At 43.0% G+C, this 16,490-nt stretch overlaps 1 protein-coding gene across 4 annotated transcripts in view; it reads right to left on the minus strand.

Annotated features, from left to right (window-relative positions):
- reln (reelin) overlaps positions 1-16,490 on the minus strand; it is a 118,039-nt gene that overhangs the window by 90,801 nt on the left and 10,748 nt on the right. For all 4 annotated transcript variants that reach the window (XM_033634659.2, XM_078167802.1, XM_078167801.1 and 1 more), the window contains exon 2: positions 2,525-2,632. In XM_033634659.2, the coding sequence (XP_033490550.2) occupies positions 2,525-2,632 (108 nt within the window). The remainder of the gene's footprint in view (positions 1-2,524; positions 2,633-16,490) is intronic.

The following is a 16,490-nucleotide window of genomic DNA, read 5'->3' on the forward strand; positions in this document are numbered from 1 at the left end:
TGTGTGTGAAGGTATCTACATTAGTGCGTAAGACAGACTGAAAACAGAAAAACACAAAAGCCAAAGAAAGAGGAGGGCCAGTGATAGAGCATGTGTATTTGCATTCAGTGTGGTCATGCATCATCTTTATGAGTTTTCTGTAAAAAGTAGTGAAGGGTGACACGGAAGGCCCAAGGGGAATTCTGTCTTTGGAGGCCAGCGTGCAGCCGTCCTGTCTGCTCGCTGCAACAGCTCTGACCACACCAACCACAAGACATCCCTGCACAGAGTGTACAAACACTAACTTCTCTGTCTCCACAGCGTCTTGTCTTTATCTGTTTATTCCGTCTTCACTTCTCTCTGTCTCAAATCATTCATGCTCACTACATTTCCATCTCGTCTTTCTCTGCTCTTTCTCTCCACTGACATCAACCCAGCAGAAATAAAAGATCTACTAACTTAAACGTCTTCCCTCCCCTCTTGCTTAGCTTTATCTTGTGATTTCAAATCTCAAAAACATTCAGCAATCTTGTTTTACCACTGATCCTCTCCCTGTGTGTGCGATCCTGCGGTGGTGGTGCACTGAGGTCTCATTCTTCCCGTGCTGGAGTTCATGTTAGTTCCCGCACTGATACATCTGTCAGCCACATGTTACCCCAGCCAGCCGCCACTCTAGCAGCTGTACGCAGCTGGAGTCTGTGTATGTGCTTTTGAGTGAGAGCTGACGGGTGTTTCTTTATCGAGTTCTATTTGTGTGTATGTACCTATCTGTGTCCCCTGCATGCCTCTATTGAGGAGGATTAGAGCCACACCCTGTCTTAGACCCTCCGAACTAAACACTAGGCTCGTAAAACTCCCTTGTGGAGTTGCGTGACCCTCTTGTCCTCACAGATCCTTTTATATTTGTCACAACAACAATGGACATCAAGTGGTGTCTCATTACATTATTGTTCCACTGAATTATCTTCAAAGAAATTTGCTCAAACACTGGCTCTTTTATGCAAAGCGATGTCACTGGGTTTCCATGAGCTCATTGATGAAGCTCTCTCTCTCTAAGGGAGCATCCCTCTTCAGCCCTCCCAAGGCCGAAGAGCGTTCTCTCCCCAGATGTGACACCCTGCAAAGCTGCAAAGGGTGCGTAGGAAATGGAGGGAGTCTCATTAAAAATCCCATCTACATTATAATTGTGCAGACAAATGATGTAAAGGAGAAGTAAAACTGTAATTTAGACAGCAGCCCCACCATGGGCACTAAGAAGAGGACTATCGTGGCACTGATGAATCATCCTAGTGTTTCCCCTTTATGACAACATTGATTCTGTGTAGCTCCACGGAGGCCGCAGTGGGAGAGGATGCAGGAGTATCAGAGCAGAGAGACACAGAGCAGAGAGCTCCTCAGCTGGGGACAGACCGAGTGACTGGAGCTGTGAAACCTGGATGGCATCGCTGCTGAGCAGATTACACATACTGTAACGGAAGGCTTTGCAGACTTATTTAAACACACACACCATGCAGAAAGTCACAGTTCCACAAGCTGCTGCCTATCAGTCTGTGCAGCCCCTCTCTTAAAACTTTTCAAATTAATGAGAGTGAAGCAAAGGTGACGCAATCCTTGCTTGGATGCCTCCCCAGTAAACAGGGCTGCCAAGAGTGAAGAGCTGCCCTGGCCGGGGTGAAGTCAGTGTCTGAAGAACAGTGGAGTTAGTCAGGATAAGTGAGCCCGCTGGGCAGCAGTTCTGGGCCAGTAGCCCTGTTCTCTGAGGAGTTCTTTATGGCTGATCCATCACCCCGAGAGAGCCCCCACCCCTGCACACAGGGGCTCCATCCGCACACACTTCATCTGAGTCTTAAAATCCTCATTGTACTGTACTTGTCACAACAGTTTAAGGACTAAATTTAACTTTAGATATTACACACAGCTACACACACAGATGATGCAAATAAAATACTGATTAATTTAAGAATTTTTAACTTGTAATTTGTTTTCCAAAACCATTATCCATGGATAATTTCATACTTTTGTAATGATACAGTATAAAATCAAATGCAACTGGACCACTGCACCTTCTCTGCAGCTCAACACCTGACCAGCTGACCTGACATTCATTAATATTCTCTTCTTTGTTATTTGAAGTTTGGTGTTGTCTCTCTGAGGCCTCACATACTTTTCCTACTTTGTTCTCCAGTGTCCTTTCCGCATCTCATATTCAGCATTCTGTTTTTCTTCTCTCGAGCATCAATAAAAAAATGGCCGAACCCATGGTCACATCATCCCCACTCCTCATCCATCACAGCCTGTCACAACAGGAGTGGGGAAGTGGTCTTATGCTCATTCTGGGAACGGATGTGGATCACTGAGCTGGGTCGAGCTCACTGTGATACTCTAAAGCTCCAGTATTAAGATACTATTGAGGGTGGCTGAGAGTTTGTTTGTGCTAGAACGTGAAGCTAAGTTGAACATTTAACGAGGAGCTTGTGTTGGCACGAAGACCATGGGTGAGGAAGCCACTCTAAACAGCCCACAGTGGTATCGTATGAAGACTCACCAAAGCCGAAGGCCGCTGGAGCAGGGATAGGAGCCGACTGGACCGGTGTGGAGGTGTAGAGGCCAGTCACAAGCAGACCATCGAAGGATACACTGGTAGAGATGGTCACTGAAAAGACAGAAAAAAGTTAATTGTTGGTGATACTCTCAATCTGAATTTCACTTAAGTTCCACTTCCAGTTGTTTATGTTGAATACAGTGTTGGGAAGGTTACTTTTGAAAAGTAATAGATTACAGATTAGTCAACATTTCAATTAGCAACAGTTATTTGATTATAATCACATTTATTTTGTAATTTATGTAACTAGTTATATTCACTGGTTGCTCCCCAACACTGGTCACAAAGCAGGAAGGTAAAACATAAATTGTTTCACAAATGTAAACTATGAAACATAATACATTATTGTCACATGTTTTAGTGACCCTTTATTGATAACTCAAGAAAGGACTGGAAGATAAACTATAATATACCACTGATAAGGTGTCAACGATCGCAAGTACTAAGTTACGTTCACACTTCGTTTGCAAGCTACACAGATAATTAGTCAGTGTGATAAACATGCATGTGGACAGGAAGTCTGAAAGTGCATACACACTACAGCTCCCTAACATCCCTCTGCGAATGAGTACAGAGCTCAGGTGTTAGCAAATGGAAATGTAAAGTGACCATTGACTGGGAGGCCGGTGAGACCAAACGCCCTGCAGGAGGAGAGAAGAGCGCACAGATGTGTGAGCAGGTGTTAAAGCAAAATGCAACAATGTCACACACACACACACACACACACAGGAGGCTGCTAAATGGAGGCTCGAGTCACTTTCAAAGTAGTTGAGCGAAAAACAAGACAATCACCTCACCGTCTGTCTCACGGCCAGCGGCTCGAGAATGTAATCTAACTCATCCTGAACAAATCACAGTGCTTTAATCAAAGCCTGTCCCTATTGACAGCCATATTAGAAGAGACTGATGAGCTAATTGGCTGTAACCCTGATAGCCTTGCTAAGCCTCTATTCATCACAGGTCACTGCAAACAGCAGAAAAGCAGAAAACTGCCAGAGGTCTATTATCCAGCTGTACAGATCTACAGCTTAGTGTATCCAGCAGCAAGTTAACTATTGATCTACCCAGTAAACAAAGGCCCTGACTGACGGGACCACAGAGCCAGCTACATCACTGGAGGAAAAGAGCTCAGCCACTGGACTGCTTCCAGCCAGACAGATCAGTGCACAGGGGAACAGTCTGTGGCTCAAAGGAGAACACACTCCCACAAAAATACACATTTACACTTTGAGGAAAACAATCCTTTGCATTGGGGAGAGATGAAGGTATTGTTATATCCTGACCCTGGAATCCCCCCTGCTTTTGGGGGAAAAGTGAATGGGAAAAGGAGGAGTCACCCGCGGCATTGCTGTGTTTTTTGTAAGAATAGCAACATGTCGGTTTGGTCTCGGGGCGTTCATTCTTTTGGGCTTGATGTGTTTTAATGTGGGAATCTGGGCAGAGCAGACTCCTGTGTGGCCCAGTCTCCCTGCCTGCCTGTCTGGGTGACTCCATTAACACGTCCTTACACAAGGCGCCCAGTGTTTGTGTGTGTGTGTGTGTGTGTGTGTGTGTGTGTGTGTGTGTGTGTGTGTCTGAATATGTGTGCTCTGCATGTTTCTGTGTATACTGGATGTGCTACACCCTGTCTTGAGAGCCCAGTTCAGCCCATCTCTCCTCTATATCAAAGCCTCAATAATTCATCCCACGACTCTTGTTATTATATCCAGACATGTCCTCCTCTCTTCTCCTGTTGCAGTTTTTACACAGGAATCCAGCTATAGCACTGATGCTGTATTTAACACACTCTCTGCTCCACTACTGTATACAACAGTAAATGGCATACTTGTTAATGCTGCTTTATATAAATCTTAAAAAAAGCCCACTTACGTGAAAAGATTCAGGCCTATGGTTAAGACTTGCTTCAATAAAACTATGTAGTCTATGTTTTTTTGTTTTAATCATCTACTAAAAACTTGCAAACTTCCAAAACACAAAATTAAACACAATAATAGGATAAACATGCATCAACTACAGTATATGCTCTTTGCTCAACAGCTTCATCTCAAAGGGAAACTTTGTTGATTTTCAACCAGCTCTGTGTCATCTCAGTGTGTGCAGATGAACGGTGTTTGGCCTTCACCCAGTGCCGCTAGTGTCCAAAGCTCCCCACTCATTTGCCGCTGGGTGAGGCAATCAGTTATCGATGGAATGAATGGTGCAAAATGCATCATCTGGTGAACGTTTGAGGGGCTCTGGAAGCACGGGGGGAATACAGACACCGTTCATCTGCATACACTGAGATGACACAGAGCTGGTCAAAATTCGGCAGTTTCCGTTTAACTGTATGCAAAACAGAAGTTTCTTTGTCAGACTAAATAACAGCATTGTACGTTTATGAAAACAACAGATGTGTTGTAGCTCTTGTACGTTACTATGTCGTGCAGTGGTTCCCGACTGGTGGGTTGCGGTCCAAAAGCGAGCCACAAGTCTTTCTGAATGGACTGTAAAGTGCATCTTATTTGGAAGGATGGTCAATTTCCAGCATTGAGCATTTACTCTGAAGTGCTGTATGAATTAATAACGAATAGCTACCTAACAGAGACAGCAAACTAGCTCGACAACATGGTCAAACGCAAGTATAATGCTGATGTCGGTGAAGATTCTCAGTCATCCAGGTCATGGTAACCATAGGTGTTATACTGCAGGCAACTGGACTTGCTTTCGTTTCTTGAAGACATTTTGCCCCTCATCCAAGAAGATTCTTCAGTTTTAAATGATATGAAATATAATGCTGAATGTATTGAACTGTCTGGGTCTTGAACTAATGACTAAGGAGAAACCTAGACCCCCTAGTTGGACCAGTTAGGAACCACTGATGTAGTGGCTATGTTGCAACGTTACATTTTAACAACCCTGTGGTTAACGTGTGGTTATGTTTATCACAAAAACCACTTCATTATGGTTTGGAAAAGATTAAATTTTGGCTTAAATTGCCTGCACAAACTGGAAGCACCGCGATGCATCATTAAAAACACCCAGGTGGCACAAATGCTGCTGCAAATACCACAGTGTGCTTCTAATGAATGACCAGCTTGGTAACCGTCTGGCCTAGGTGTCACACCATCCACCCCCTTCACCTCCTTCACCTCCTTCATCTCCTGGTGACATATTCAGCTCATATACATGTAATCAGATCTACGTCTCTTTGGAAACATTGATATGATACATATGAAAAGTACAAATGTAACATATCACTGTATACATTAACCAGTCAAAAGAGAGACCTGTTTGCAGTTGTTTTTGGTGAATATAAAATGGTCTACAATTGAAATAACAATAATTCTAATAATAATACAAAGTCTCAATTATTTGTAAATATTTCCCTTTTGCATGAATGGCTCTAATAACACTCTGAGAGCAACAAGTAATTTCCCAGAATTCCTTTTTCTTGGCAGCAGTGAGCACTGCCAAATTCTATCAGCATGTACAGCGTGTACAAGAAGCTGTATTGTGAAAAAGACAGATATTTTGCTTGGCAACAGAAACATTATCATATTCAATCCATGTTGCTCAGCGCACCTCTTACACTGCAATACCAACAGAATGCAGGGAAAAGGCCTTCCCATTCAAACAAGCAATTATCATGTTCATGCTGAGCATACATGTGCTCCTCTTCTATGCTATTTTTGCTTCCAAGAATACATTACCTATTCAACAAATCCATTCCAGAGTGTGGTGAGACAGGTTATCAGTGTTTACATGATGTTGTATTGATCCAAGGCCATGGCATGATGCTGTATTTAATGGAGTAATGGACTGGGTTTAATGCACTAAGTTGGACCAGGCTTCACCAGCCTCTGTACACACAATGTGCTCATTTCTGCATTTCTACTGACCTGCATCACCAAGGTTACACACACCCCATTACTCTCCACATACACTTGCATATGAGCTACACACAGACGCACAAAAGATTTTTTCCACCTTCAACATGCTATTTCTCTCTTTATCCACCGCTTACACCTTTCTCCCAGCCTCTCTCCCTCAGCCTCACTCCTGTTTGAGGAATCATGGTAAAAAAATGCTCTCTCCTGCACTTTCCCCATCTACTCCCTTCATGCATCTTCTGCTCCCTTGCAGCAGTGTGCCTGCACTCTGTTTGATGTGGAAGCTGGGGGGAAGAGGAGTGGAGGGGAGGCAAAGCTAGGGGCACAAGGTTACAATCGAAAAACAAGAACAGGGGCGAGGAAGGATGGAGAGATAGGTAGTAGTGGAGTGGCCCACGGAGAGCAGCGCTACCTGATCAATACAAATGCAAGATCTAAATTATTTAGACAGGCCTCTAACACCCCTCTCTCCCTCGCCTGTGGAACGCAACAGACGAATGAGCCAATCAGATGAGATGAGATCAGATCAGATCCAATCACCTGCGGGGGTACTTTACACACACACACTCATACACACACACACACACGGATCTAAAGGAGGAGGCTTGCGGCCTTTGATGGTAGCCTTTAAAATTCTTGTCCATACTTCATTTCTGAGTACTGTTCACTTGGCCAAGGGGGATGAGAAGCCATGAGGAGGGAATGGGGGTGAACTTTATTACCAACACTCTCATCCAACACATTAGCAGGTTCTGTGTGTGTGAGAATGTGTGCACACAGTGGATGTGCACTTCTGTGTGATTTGTTCATGTGTAAACACACCAGGTGTTAGGCTACCGTAGTTCATCCAAACATCTGGACTTAATTTTAGGCTTCTCCTACCATAAGATTTAAAAGAGCTAATAGCTTTACTATGAAACATGAAGGGTGGAAAGAGATTTCTGGATAAAGGAATACATAAAACTGCATTATTGTAAACTGTGTGTGTCTCTGAAATGAGATGTTCTGGATATGGTGCAGAATCTCTGGTGCACACATGCACAAATGCTCTCAAGTACATACTTAAATTATGTGGAAATATATTATAGTCTGTTATCTGTGTCGGTTGTGATTGTCAGGTTAGTAATAGGGGATGGGTTGGGTGGTGGCAAAGTAACATGTGGAGGCTGCAGCTGTTAATGACATGTTGAAGAGTCAAATCCTGCTCTATCTGTCAGGTGCACCTTGGCTACTGACCTACAGGCCCCCTTTGCTCTCGATCACTCCCTCCCACTTCAACTCCACATCAGGACCTCTACATGCTCCTGGACAAGTGTGGTGACTGTAGTTCCAAGTGTACCTAGCTTGGGTCATGAAAAACTGCTCATTACACTTTATGCATAGCACTCACACCCGCATGCACACGCTCACACTTTATACTTGAACACACCACAGAGCACATCCCTTGGCCCTAAGCCGGCATGTAATATTGATGATGCGATGTGGTATGCCTCATTACAGACACACACAACCGTGCTCCTACTCAACTATTGATGGGCCCGGGGCTTTCTTCACTTCTCTGGATCCACCAGGAGTAATGTTAAGGCACAAAGTACCAGCACAGCACACAATGCAACAAAACACACACGCTTTGCTGACAAGTCTCTCAGAGCGCGAGCAGATACACACACACACACAGCGCACACACAGTAACAACTAATCAGTAATGGGAAATTAATCTTCTGTGACAATCTATTGAGCAAAAATAAGATCACAAATAATTGCGAGTAAATTGGAAAGCCTATTTTCCATCTAGGTTTATCCGTGTGCAGAACAGTAAGCTGTTTTTTTGCCCCCCCCCCCCCCCCCCCCCCCCCACTCTTGGTTTGAATTTGTTTGATTAATATTTCAGCTAGGATTTCCAAACTTCCTCTGACCACCTGGTAATCAAGAACGACAGGATTGCATTAGCTCCTGGTATGACCCGAGTGCATCTCCTTATCCCGAATGCTGTAAAAGCATCCCCAACATGGGACAAACAAGGTACTGGAGGAAGACAGGGAATAGATGTTTAAAATTTTATGAGATACTTGAGTACGATTTTACACTAGTCCCAAAGAGGTGTGCTGTTGCCTTTAGAAATGAATGTACCTGAGGTAGACAGAGAGTCTGGTTTTTTTGTCTGGTTGTTACTTTCTTTATTTATAGTGCAAGCAGTGAGGGAGCAGCCAGGATTGATAGGAGGTTCTGGCTGATTCCTCGAACAAGAAGCAGATCTATTAAACAGAGAAAAACACACCAAAGTGTTGCTTACTGGATGCTGGGTCAGCAATCATATTAGGGGCATGAAAAATAGGGCCCAGTGGCATCCTAAAAGCAATGGTAATGTCTCCTCAAGGTACAGCAAAGCATGGTCGGCACTGTGGTTGGCAACGCTTGGTGGCATGAGCTCATTCTTAGAAAACAGCAAGGCGAGGGATTAGGCTCGAGCTGGACAGGACGTCTGGGAGCTCTGAGAGAAGACCTGATTTACGTCGCAGCCTCGTCCACTTGCATTAAAGTCTTCGTATGGTTGGCATGGCCTGAACAGCTCCTTTCTGCTCTTTATGTACAACATCACCCACCCGTCGTACCACACCCACAGTCATAACCTTTACTTTACTTAAACAAGTCTCAGAAAAGAAGTTAGAAAGTCCCCAAGACTGGAAAGACATGGCTACACAAGAAGGTTCTGACAATATTTGATTCAGCTGCACTAAATCATACCACAGACAGAAAATATCACAGTCTGTACTGCTTCATGATTACAGCATTAGGTAGTACAAGCTACGGGTGTTACGGGCCATCAATCTTGATCAATGTATCAATTTAATGATTAACAAACCAACATCATCAATGCAAAGTCAAAACATCAATCCCTCATCTGTAGGATACTCCTTTATTTTCAAAGTCTGTGTCACCCTCAAACAGCGCCAGGCAGATAATGGCAAGCAGTCGAGAAAAAAATGATTTAGATATTTACTCCCCTCTCGGGAATAAATCAGCAGGGTGGGAATATTTCAGATTTCAGAGAAAATACGGCTCCACAGAGAAAGCACGTCAAATGTAAACAATACTGTTATGAGAGAAAATACTCAGGAAACAAAACGTACCTGCCTGGCCAGGCATCTCACTCTGCTAACTTCTCACCACAGCAACATTAGCAGCTCTGTTTTAGTAATGTTAGGCTGAAAGAACATGCATGTAGTCTGAAATTCAATCCTGCCGTTATGTTGGGAGATGCAGTGACCTAAACCAACAGTAATTAAGAAAAAGTATAAATAGTGCATGTAATTTATCAAGCTATGAGAAGAGAAAGAGCCCGCTAGCCGCTAGGCTAATGAATGCAAAGTTAAAGTGGTTAAGCTAAACAAAGGTGACTAGCAAAGATAAATTGTTTTGTCTATTAACCTTGACAGTTGTGACTGAGCTGAATTTTATGTTAAATGATCTTGCTGTTAACCCATGTTTTATGGCTGTTGGGGGGGGGGGGGACTGCCGATTGGTTCAACAGCCCATTGGTTCGACATCCCATTGTTCCGACCATATTAAACTCTTTGTTCCGAAGTCCGTTCCGAAATCATCATGACGCCCTGTGGTTAAGGTCTGGTTAGGTTTAGGCACAAAAACCACTTGGTTAGGGTCAGGAAAAGATCATGGTGTGGGTTAAAATGAAAAAGAAAGTGGCAAACACATAAGCCGTGAGCCTGCTCCGCCTCAAGCCGGTCGCGGCGCACCATACGCCCGCCGTGAGCCGTTCAGCACCGCGGACAGTCGGACTAATGGGATGTCGAACCAATGGGCTGTCGAACCAATGACATGGACCCGTTGGGGGAATATTGCCTTCAGGACTTCAAGCCAGAAGATTTCTTCAAGGAAGGGCTTTCTGACATGGGCTGACTAATCCCATGTGCTGTTTTATGTGTGTTTATGAAGTCAATTTAAAGAAATTTTACTGCACTGATCTGGTTACAATTATTTACAAATATGTATGCGTTGTTTTCTTCTTCCTTTTGTTACCCATTGTGTTAAATAGGCATATGATATCATCTCCTATCAATTGCAGGCCCCTGAATTAAGTCATATTGAAATTGTGTCATGCCAGACTGTGATATGAGCAAATATCACATCATTGTCCAAAGAATGAATTTAATATAGTACTGTGATGAAACTAGTGTTTTACATGTCTAGTACAAGACGCAGCAAGTAATGTGAAATGCGAGACACTGCAACAGGAAGTATTATCAATGAAATCCCCCATTTTTTTTCTCTGAGTAAACCAGGAGGACGCCCTTTTCGTTTCCAAATGGATGGAGGTTTTCCTGGCAACAATCTGGATAAAGATAGCCGACCATCTGACCCATATCCCACTGGCAGACACACACGTGCCCCAGAGAGGACCAGGAAATGGAGGCCAGACCATGGGGAAGCTATAGTTCCATCTGTTTCCATGGCCATGCCAGTGTTGGGGTGCCACTTCACTCTGAGCTTCCTGAAATGGTTCAAACTGTCAGTCACCTGAGCATGACACCATGAAGGATATGCCGCTACTTCCTCTGTTAAGGAAGGGAAAGACTGGTCCTTTACACTGACCACAAGTGCAGGAGGATGCAAACAAACTGAATCTCCTAAGTATGAATGTTTCTTTACAGTTTCAGAAGATTGTGTGGGAAGTGTGTTTCTGCACATATATGTGTCATGTGGTGTTCCAGTCAGGTCTTAGAGGCATCATTCCATTGCGTAACCTTCTGGCACCATTCTGGCCTGCTGGCACTGCCATCTGCTGCTGTGAAACACTACATCACAGACAACCTATCAGCCACTGAGCTTCTACAGGTCTGCTTAACCGCAACATCTACAACATTTTTTTTGCATGAAAGCAATTCATCTCTTGGGACCAGTTTACAGGTCCTTTCATGATCGCTGCCAGAGATTATTATGTGTAGCCTATTCTTGTTCCTGGTCCAATTCGCTCTACTGAGGTTCTACTCTGTTTACCAAAGAGGGGAGCTGAAGCCTTCCTGCCTGCCTAGCTTGGCTTCACCCCTGCAACAGCCGTGGAGAAAAACAGGAGTGAAGAGGCAGTTCTGTCACAAACATCCTGTTCCTCACACATAATCTGCTTCAGAATCACACTTCATTGTGCTGCTCTCATATCATGCAATGTATGCTTGTGGCTGTATACATTCAGATGAGACTGTGTGTCACATGCTTGAGCACGAACAGGCGCAGGTGTAAGTTATTCTACACAAGAAAAGCTGCAGTTTATATATACCTAAATCTCCAGAGTATAGTATTCTTGTTGCCTTGAGGAACATTATCTTTCCTTTTGTTATGATTTCTAGGGTAACATTGTTTGCATATAATCTGCAGGTAATCTACAAGTTATATTATTCTGCACAAAATGTACTATATATGCTTTTCATTCTTAGTGATTTACCAAAAGGTCAACATTTGATTTACAAGGAAGATACAACCCCACTGGGAAGGCATATCCACAAATCAACAAGGCTGAATCATTACTGACGGAACATCTCTAACTGAACATTGCATGTTCAGAGGAAGCACATCAGGCTGTGATCACTCAAAGGCTATTCTCTTTACCTGTGAGGTGCTTTGACAGCAAATCATCTGTCTGGGCTTTTGACATTATTCAGTGGTTCACTGTAGAAAGGCCTCAAACAGCAAGCAGATCTAATCTCTGCCATGACATTCTGAATAGGTTTTGATAAGATACACTTCTCTTATATGGACCCTGTCTTCATCAATCGTGATAAAGTTTGACAGAATGAGAGGAGAAAGGGTAAGAATATGTACTGTACATATAAGACCAAAAAATATTCAATAAGAAAAGATCAGAGATCTGAAGCAACAAGCTACAGAATCCTACATACTCATCTTACAATCAGACATCTTACAATGATTAGATTTTTAAAACATTCAGCATAAAGGGAATATCATTCAGCATAAAATGCATAATTGGTGGTTGCTGTAAAGGGTTACATTGTAATAAGGTTCAGGAACACCATGATTCTTTCCCTCTGTCGCTTGGTGACTGCCAGGACTAGAGAGTGAGCTGTCCTCATGATCAACACCATGTGTTCTGCAGACAGAGAAAAGGCTTCAGCCATCCAGCTCTGACAAGCAAAGCATCTTCCTTTACTTGTCAGAGTCATGCTGAACAAGCTAACACACAATTAAAAGCCCAGGTGTTAAACATGAGAGACACGAACCAAAAAATATAAAGAATTTTAATTTAAAATCAATGCAGGTTACAGAGGAAAGCCACTGCGTACGGCTTCCTGAGGCTGAATCGAAGGAATGTAGGAAAACACTAAAAGCCCAGTCAGCCTCAGAAAGTGGGGTAAGACCCAAACCACAACTCCTTACAAAAGGCAGAGACGCACAACACAGACCCACAAACACACACGATCACACTTAATATATATTATTAAAAATCTATGGCAAGCTCAATGACACTAAACATATCCATCCACAAAGACACATCATCATCACATGCACTTGCACAGCAACACACACTCAGACATGGACAAAAACGCACAACCAACCAGCAGACCAGCTGTAAAATTACACACAGACAAAACTCAGACACTGGACAAGAACCAACACTGTTGCATAACTCCTTTTCCATCTCACCTGCTCCATCGGGAGCTGCCCTGATAGGAAACAGGAAGGAGGTAATGAGGGCCAAGCTGTCAACCACAGCCTATAACCCCTCTGCCTGCCATGTCCCTCTCAGGGACACCAGGCCACTTAGCCTAAGTGACCCCCATCCCCTTCCCACAGCTGGTCTGCCCCCCATCTCCCTCCTCCCAGAACCCCCAGCAGCCCACCCCGAACTGCTCCACAGCTGAGCGACACATGACCGGAAGGCATCTGTCAAAGCAAGGCCTTGAGACTTTGGACAAGGATGGGTAGTGCTTTGCACGAACACTGAAGGACGGAAGATCATGTCAACAAAGTGACACCCTGTCAGTCTAGTTTGACCTACCCGAGCACCTAATGAAAGCAGTTCTTTAACACTGCAAGCAGAGAGAGGATCAGTATGCTTCCTCACAATAACACTGCAGAGCAAATTAATTTAACAATCTTAGCTGGCCAGTGCCAGCGCTAACCTGTTCTCTGCTGCACAATGGCCAAGGTGCTACAGGAATTTCTCTCTGCACTCATGTTTTGGAAATTGGGCCCATGGGCTATAATATCCAATATCTCTTATGAGAGTGAGCACCAAATCACCTCTGTCATTTAGATCTTTGCTCTATCCTGTGTGCATGCTAATAGGTTAATAAAAGAGGCAATGTAAAAGATCCGGAGTAGAAAGGAAGAACCTTTTGTGATAAAAGATTGTTTTTTACTCTTTGACCTGTAAATGCCTCACTTCTTTGTCATAATCAAGTCCATTACAAATCAAAAGCACAACAAAATTTGGCTGGCTTTAATCACCTCCTGTGTAAACCAAGACCACAACCAAGCGGATGCCAAAATCAGAGCTTTGGCAAAATATAAACTGTCCATTTAATGGCATTTTGTAACTTTACATGTATATACTACATGCTAGGAATGAAGTGGTCAAAACCATTAGAAGATAACAGGTGTACAGTACAGGAGAGTACAAACTGAAACCCTGCCCACCTGTACTGGAGTCAAACTATAGTGAAAATCTAGTCCATCACTGTTTTAGTTGAATGATGAGGTGTTTTTGGTGGCACACAACATACACCTCTCCTCACACAGAGGGAGACGAAACAGACCGAACTTAATAACTGTCTGTGTCTTGGAGCTACTCAGTAATGTTTTATTAAAATGACTCACGGTGTTTCTATTGAATTATTTCCAACTGAGAGGAAATAGCCTTAAAAAGTTAATACTTTATTTTCATATTGTGCTTTAAAAATACAATATTTCCCAAAAAATGTCCTTCTTTTTTTTCCAAAAATAATTTTTAATAATTTTTTTTTGTGGTGTTTCCAACGTTGCATATTCCAGGCTCACTTAGGTTTATGAGATGAAAGAGAATAAGTAAGTGAGTTAGCACCAGGTGCAACTGCCCTGCTCTTGCCCATCCTCCTCTTAGCCATCCAGGTCTGACACTTCAAACTGCAGTTTATATCAGAACATCAACCTGGACTTTTGAACTGTTTCAGCCTCATGAAAAGTTAAAGACAATGTACTCACTTTATGTTGGACAGCAATTGTTATTAGCGTTTCAAAAACATCAACTGTTTTCATCAACTACAGAACAATGCCATCTTTTCTTGCGTAAAATGTACATGGATTTTTAACAAATCTGAGTTTTTAGGTAATACAGTCGTGGCTTCTAGGGACCACACAACAGTGAAGCGACAGTGGTATGGTTTTGCATGGATATCATTTCACCAAAAGATAAGCAATGGGAAGAAAATATATCTTTGCATATTTTTAAGCTGACACACAAACTATGTCTGCAAATGAGCCAGTCTACCTGTACCTGTAATATAGAAACATCTGTGCATATTTTCAAATGATCATTGCCCAGAAACATCTGGACACATCTCCCTTTTGCAAAACCAGACAGCTGCTCTGCCTATTAGCGCCAACTACTGTATGTACATGTACATGTGCACACAGGAGGACATGCACACAGCACAGACTCAAGTTCCCAACCAAGTTTCCACTATCACAGATGTAATAGCTTCAATATGACTGATGAAATTTACACAGGTGTGTACTTTGCAGCTCCACTTTGTCTATCCTTTTTAATATCTCTTCCACATCTCTTTTTCATGTTTACACAATAATTCAACATAACAGCACTTGTTTTTATCTACATAGTTAGGAGACTACACATTATAATGTGACCTATCATAAAAAGTCAGGCTCAGTGTAGGACATAAAAGTTTTTTGTGGGATCTTGCTTCTTCCATTCAGAGGAGTAATACATAACATAATCATAAAAACTGTCCATAGATCAGACTTATTCAAAACAATTTAACTGATGTAAAATTATGTAACCCCCCCCCAACACTTTAAAAGATAAATGAGCCATGGACCATTAGTCTCAGCTAGTTTTCCACAGAAAACCTCTACAGGTCTGTCACTGATCCTAAAAATACACAACTGCGCACAGATGTAGTTGAAAGACAACACGATAAATGCTATTCAGCAAGAAAATTTGAATTCAGTCCTCAATCTTAAACTAATCCAAGAGTTTGGCAAATTCTTTAAAGAACTGAAAGACGTCCTGGGAGCTGGAAAGGAAGGCAGGATATTGTGCCTCACTATTTTGCTCTCCGCTCCCCACTCTTTCTTGGCGTGAAAATTACAGATTATGGCCAACTAAGTGAAAAAGTACTGACATTAGTCAAAGTCTGTCCTCCATAGCTTTTGGGTATGAATGTTTGGGTGGAAGGAGAGTGACACAGTGGTGTGGGGTGGGGGGGCTTCATAGAGCAGAGGGGAAAGATTGATTTCTAATTAACAAGCTGGTTGCAGTAATGAAAGACTAGATGGTCTCTACTGGCAGTGGATCAATGGGGAGCGTTTCCCTTGACATCCAGTCTTAATCACACCGGCTCAGCTTGGTAAGAATGCACTCATTGCTGTAATTAACACTGTCACGCTCCCTCCATCACCCCTCTCTCACCCCCACCTCTTTTCTGTGGTAACCTCTACCTCAAACCTCTGCTTTCACTCGATAGCAAGGATCACTCAATGGCCCTATTATTCTATATCCTCTGCTGTCAAGACTAAGTGACGTGTGCACACAAACAAATGTGTTGAGTCACTGACAAAGACATTGGGATGTTCCTGCCTAAACCTTGGCCGGGCCTCATTCACAGCCCCAAGTACACTGACCCAATCACCAGAAAAAATTTTGCCATTGTACGTTTCTGCAAACCATGGATTCATTACATGTGTACGTTATTATGAAGCGGATACGTTGAATCTTTACATTTCAGAACGCTGTGGTTCAAGTGTGGTTCGGTTTAAGCAAAACCACTCAGTTAGGGTTAGGAAAAGAT

This window comes from Epinephelus lanceolatus, chromosome 5 (assembly GCF_041903045.1).
Source record: "Epinephelus lanceolatus isolate andai-2023 chromosome 5, ASM4190304v1, whole genome shotgun sequence".
NCBI lineage: Eukaryota > Metazoa > Chordata > Actinopteri > Perciformes > Serranidae > Epinephelus > Epinephelus lanceolatus.